This window comes from Dendroctonus ponderosae, unplaced genomic scaffold, assembly GCF_020466585.1.
Source record: "Dendroctonus ponderosae isolate FM_Combo_2020 unplaced genomic scaffold, Dpon_F_20191213v2 Dpon_F_20191213_6, whole genome shotgun sequence".
In the NCBI taxonomy this organism is placed as follows: domain Eukaryota; kingdom Metazoa; phylum Arthropoda; class Insecta; order Coleoptera; family Curculionidae; genus Dendroctonus; species Dendroctonus ponderosae.
The window spans coordinates 2,708,532-2,711,608 of record NW_026018814.1 but is presented as its reverse complement, the minus strand read 5'-3'; the positions used below and the strand labels follow the sequence as shown (position 1 = coordinate 2,711,608).

The 3,077-nt window shown below is 34.7% G+C and overlaps 2 protein-coding genes across 2 annotated transcripts in view; one reads left to right on the top strand and one right to left on the bottom strand.

Moving 5' to 3' along the window:
• Window positions 1-1,964, top strand: part of LOC109536357 (mothers against decapentaplegic homolog 3) — a gene marked incomplete in the record, with an annotated part of 6,105 nt that extends 4,141 nt beyond the window's left edge. Inside the window, 3 exon segments of the mRNA XM_048667659.1 lie at window positions 7-212; window positions 307-451; window positions 508-1,964. Of these exon segments, the coding sequence (XP_048523616.1) occupies window positions 7-212; window positions 307-451; window positions 508-631 (475 nt within the window).
• Window positions 1,965-2,288: 324 nt separating this feature from the next.
• LOC109536356 (translation initiation factor IF-2, mitochondrial) overlaps window positions 2,289-3,077 on the bottom strand; it is a 7,274-nt gene continuing 6,485 nt past the window's right edge. Inside the window, exons 9-10 of the mRNA XM_019902541.2 lie at window positions 2,618-2,790; window positions 2,289-2,567 (exon numbers count right to left, since the gene is read on the bottom strand). Of these exons, the coding sequence (XP_019758100.2) occupies window positions 2,395-2,567; window positions 2,618-2,790 (346 nt within the window). The 3' untranslated portion in view covers window positions 2,289-2,394. The remainder of the gene's footprint in view (window positions 2,568-2,617; window positions 2,791-3,077) is intronic.

Below are 3,077 nucleotides of genomic sequence, written 5' to 3'. Positions count from 1 at the left end.
TTTCAGATTTTGTCTAGGACTTTTATCGAACGTGAACCGAAATACAGTAGTCGAACAAACCAGACGTCATATAGGAAAAGGGGTTCGACTGTATTATATTGGTGGCGAAGTATTTGCGGAATGTCTTAGCGACTCAGCGATTTTTGTTCAGTCTCCCAATTGCAACCAAAGGTATGGATGGCATCCGGCGACGGTTTGCAAAATTCCTCCCGGTAAGCACAGCCTTTAGGCATCAATTCAATAATACGCGCCCAGCGGCCACTCTGATATTTATAAGTTACATAGGAATAACTCAGGGCGTTCCAGGTTGCAACTTGAAGATATTCAATAATCAAGAGTTTGCCGCTTTACTGTCGCAGTCAGTCAGTCAGGGATTTGAGGCGGTTTTTCAATTGACTAGAATGTGCACAATTAGAATGTCGTTTGTGAAAGGATGGGGCGCCGAATATAGGTGAGCAATTCACATTACTATCGGCGTATACATCGATTAAGTTTGGTGGCTTTTAGGCGCCAAACAGTCACATCAACACCATGTTGGATTGAGCTGCATCTAAACGGCCCCTTACAATGGCTTGATAGAGTGCTCACTCAAATGGGTTCTCCTAGATTACCGTGCAGTTCAATGTCCTAAAGGGCCAATTGAACTTGAAATATATTTGTGTTGTTTAACCGTTTGTGGGCAAGTATCAGAACGAATTTTCGTTGATCCGAATTAGAAGTTTTGCGTGCCGCAAGATGAGAGATCAGGAAAAAGGTTTTTGGGGATATGTTGAGCGAAAAAAATGATATTTTTTTAGATGTTTGGAGGGATTTGAATCGACAACATCCTTGTATAAATGGACATATCGAGTAAGAAAGCAACACAAATATATTGAAAATCGTTGCTAGATGTACTGCTAATTGGGGTTTGCCAAGCACATAAGTAAATCGAGCGCAATAGCCTACAAATTATTTTATACATACACGTTGATAAAAAAAACTTTTACCGAAATATGATTGACATTCGGCGATAATCCGGTTCTTTGAACAAAACCCGATTAAATAGTCTAAATATTTGTTCCTTAATAAATTGGCAAGATAGTTCCACAGTTGACATTCTATAAATCAGTGCAGTTAATCACTTAGCAGTACACCACTGGAATATCTATACTTCATTTACCTAGTAATAGTTTTTGTGTATACTTGCATAGATTTCTTTATGGCGAATCGAGAACAAATATTTCTAAAGCGTTGTGATGTTGCCACATTAATTTTTACTTGCAGTTTATTGATATTTTATAGCTTTATATTCGTCTGTTTTACACTTTTACAAAAGCATAGAGTTTTATTTATATTGTTTTTCAAATGCTACTACTACTAATATATTGAAAACGTTCAATGTTGAATTTCAGAGTTTTTCAGCAATATATTGTACACGAAATCCCGATAGTTATAGACAATGCCTTTTGAGTATATCGAAAGTGCTTTTGTTATGTTTATCTGCTTTAGAAACTCCTATAGTGAGTAAATAATGAGCCGTATTTTGTTAAAATTGTATAAATTTCCTTGTTATATGGAATAGTAGTGGTAGTAGCAACAAAATCGTTGTTAATTATTTGCAGCTTATTTTGCGAGTGTTGTTTCACGTTAACTCCAAAATTGGGTTGTAATAATTATATTTTATACAAGTTCATCAGCAGCCATGTTTTACAAATACCTGTTCAAGAGAAAGGGTTTTCTTGGAAATGTCGCAACTACAAGCATAGTTTTTTAACAAAGTAATTTAAGTGAACTTTGATGTAATTCTCTAATACGTGTAGTTTAGTTCCGTGATATTTTTACTTTGGCTCTTTTGGCAAGTAGTTAATGTTCTAAGTTTTGAACATATTATTGGTACAATTTCCATGGGAAAGTATTGACACAACCAATGGAACTCTCCAAGACAGATTAATGATGTGAATATGCATTAAAAGTTATTATTAGTTGTCCATTGTTTTTTTACAGAACCTTTTTGAATCGTCTTGCTTTTTGCTTCTGCATAATATGTAGTTTTGTAAAGGTTGAGGGTAACTTTTCACCAAAGCTTAAACTAGTATAAGAACGTTACCTTGGCTGAAGAACAATCGCTATTTGCATTTATAGTTCTAGTTTGATACAGCAATAGAATTTTTTTCGGAGTAATAAACAGAATGTTCAATAATGATTGTGGAAATTTTAGCAATAGTATCATTTTATCGTATATTGTATAAAAATAGCGTTAAAAAGCCACTACCAAACTGTATTTTACTTTTTTAAGTAATATATAAAAATTGATTTATCATATTTATTATTTCCATTAAAATGGGAAGCAAACCATTTAGGTTTTGCTAAAACCTCGGTTTTTTATTAAGAAACTATCACCTTTTTACATTCGATTTAAAAGCCTGGATCCCAATCAGTGGTCTGTTCCACCATTCTTCGCTGAAAGCATATGATGCGGTCGCCCTTCTCAAAAGTGACTTCTTCATTTTCTAGTTGCAAGCCGCATTCTGTGTCGGATTTGATAACATCCGCTTCGCTCTTTAAATGCCTCATCGAGCATAACTGGCCTGTAACGCCCACTTTTGCAGTTTCGTATAAAAAAACACATCTCACTTACCCTCGAAGATAACTGAAGAGTTTCTGGCCACCCTGAATAGAGCTTCCCGTTTTAACAGGCCGGATATGCATCGGCAGCCTGCCACTGGAACCACTTTTCGTCCTTTGTTGATTTCAAACTGTTGCAGAACTTCTGCTTCGCCTAGAATATCTTCCACTTCCTTCTGCGGCAGCCTGAGGCATATTTAAATTTATGTAGTATTTAACCAACATTTTTGTATTAAGAAACAATTGTAGATAAGTTCTATATTGTTGAGGCGGATTCATTTTTTTACAAACTTCTTTTTGGGTATTTTGCCTAAAAAATTTTTGTCATTAAAACCTTCTTAGGTAACCATGTATGACTTAAATTAAATGAACATGAAACAACACAATTATTTTGATTTAGTAAAATTAGTGCGCTTTTTTTAATTTTACGTTTTTTTGTGGATTGTTCTTTTGTTAAAATTGTGGAATTATTC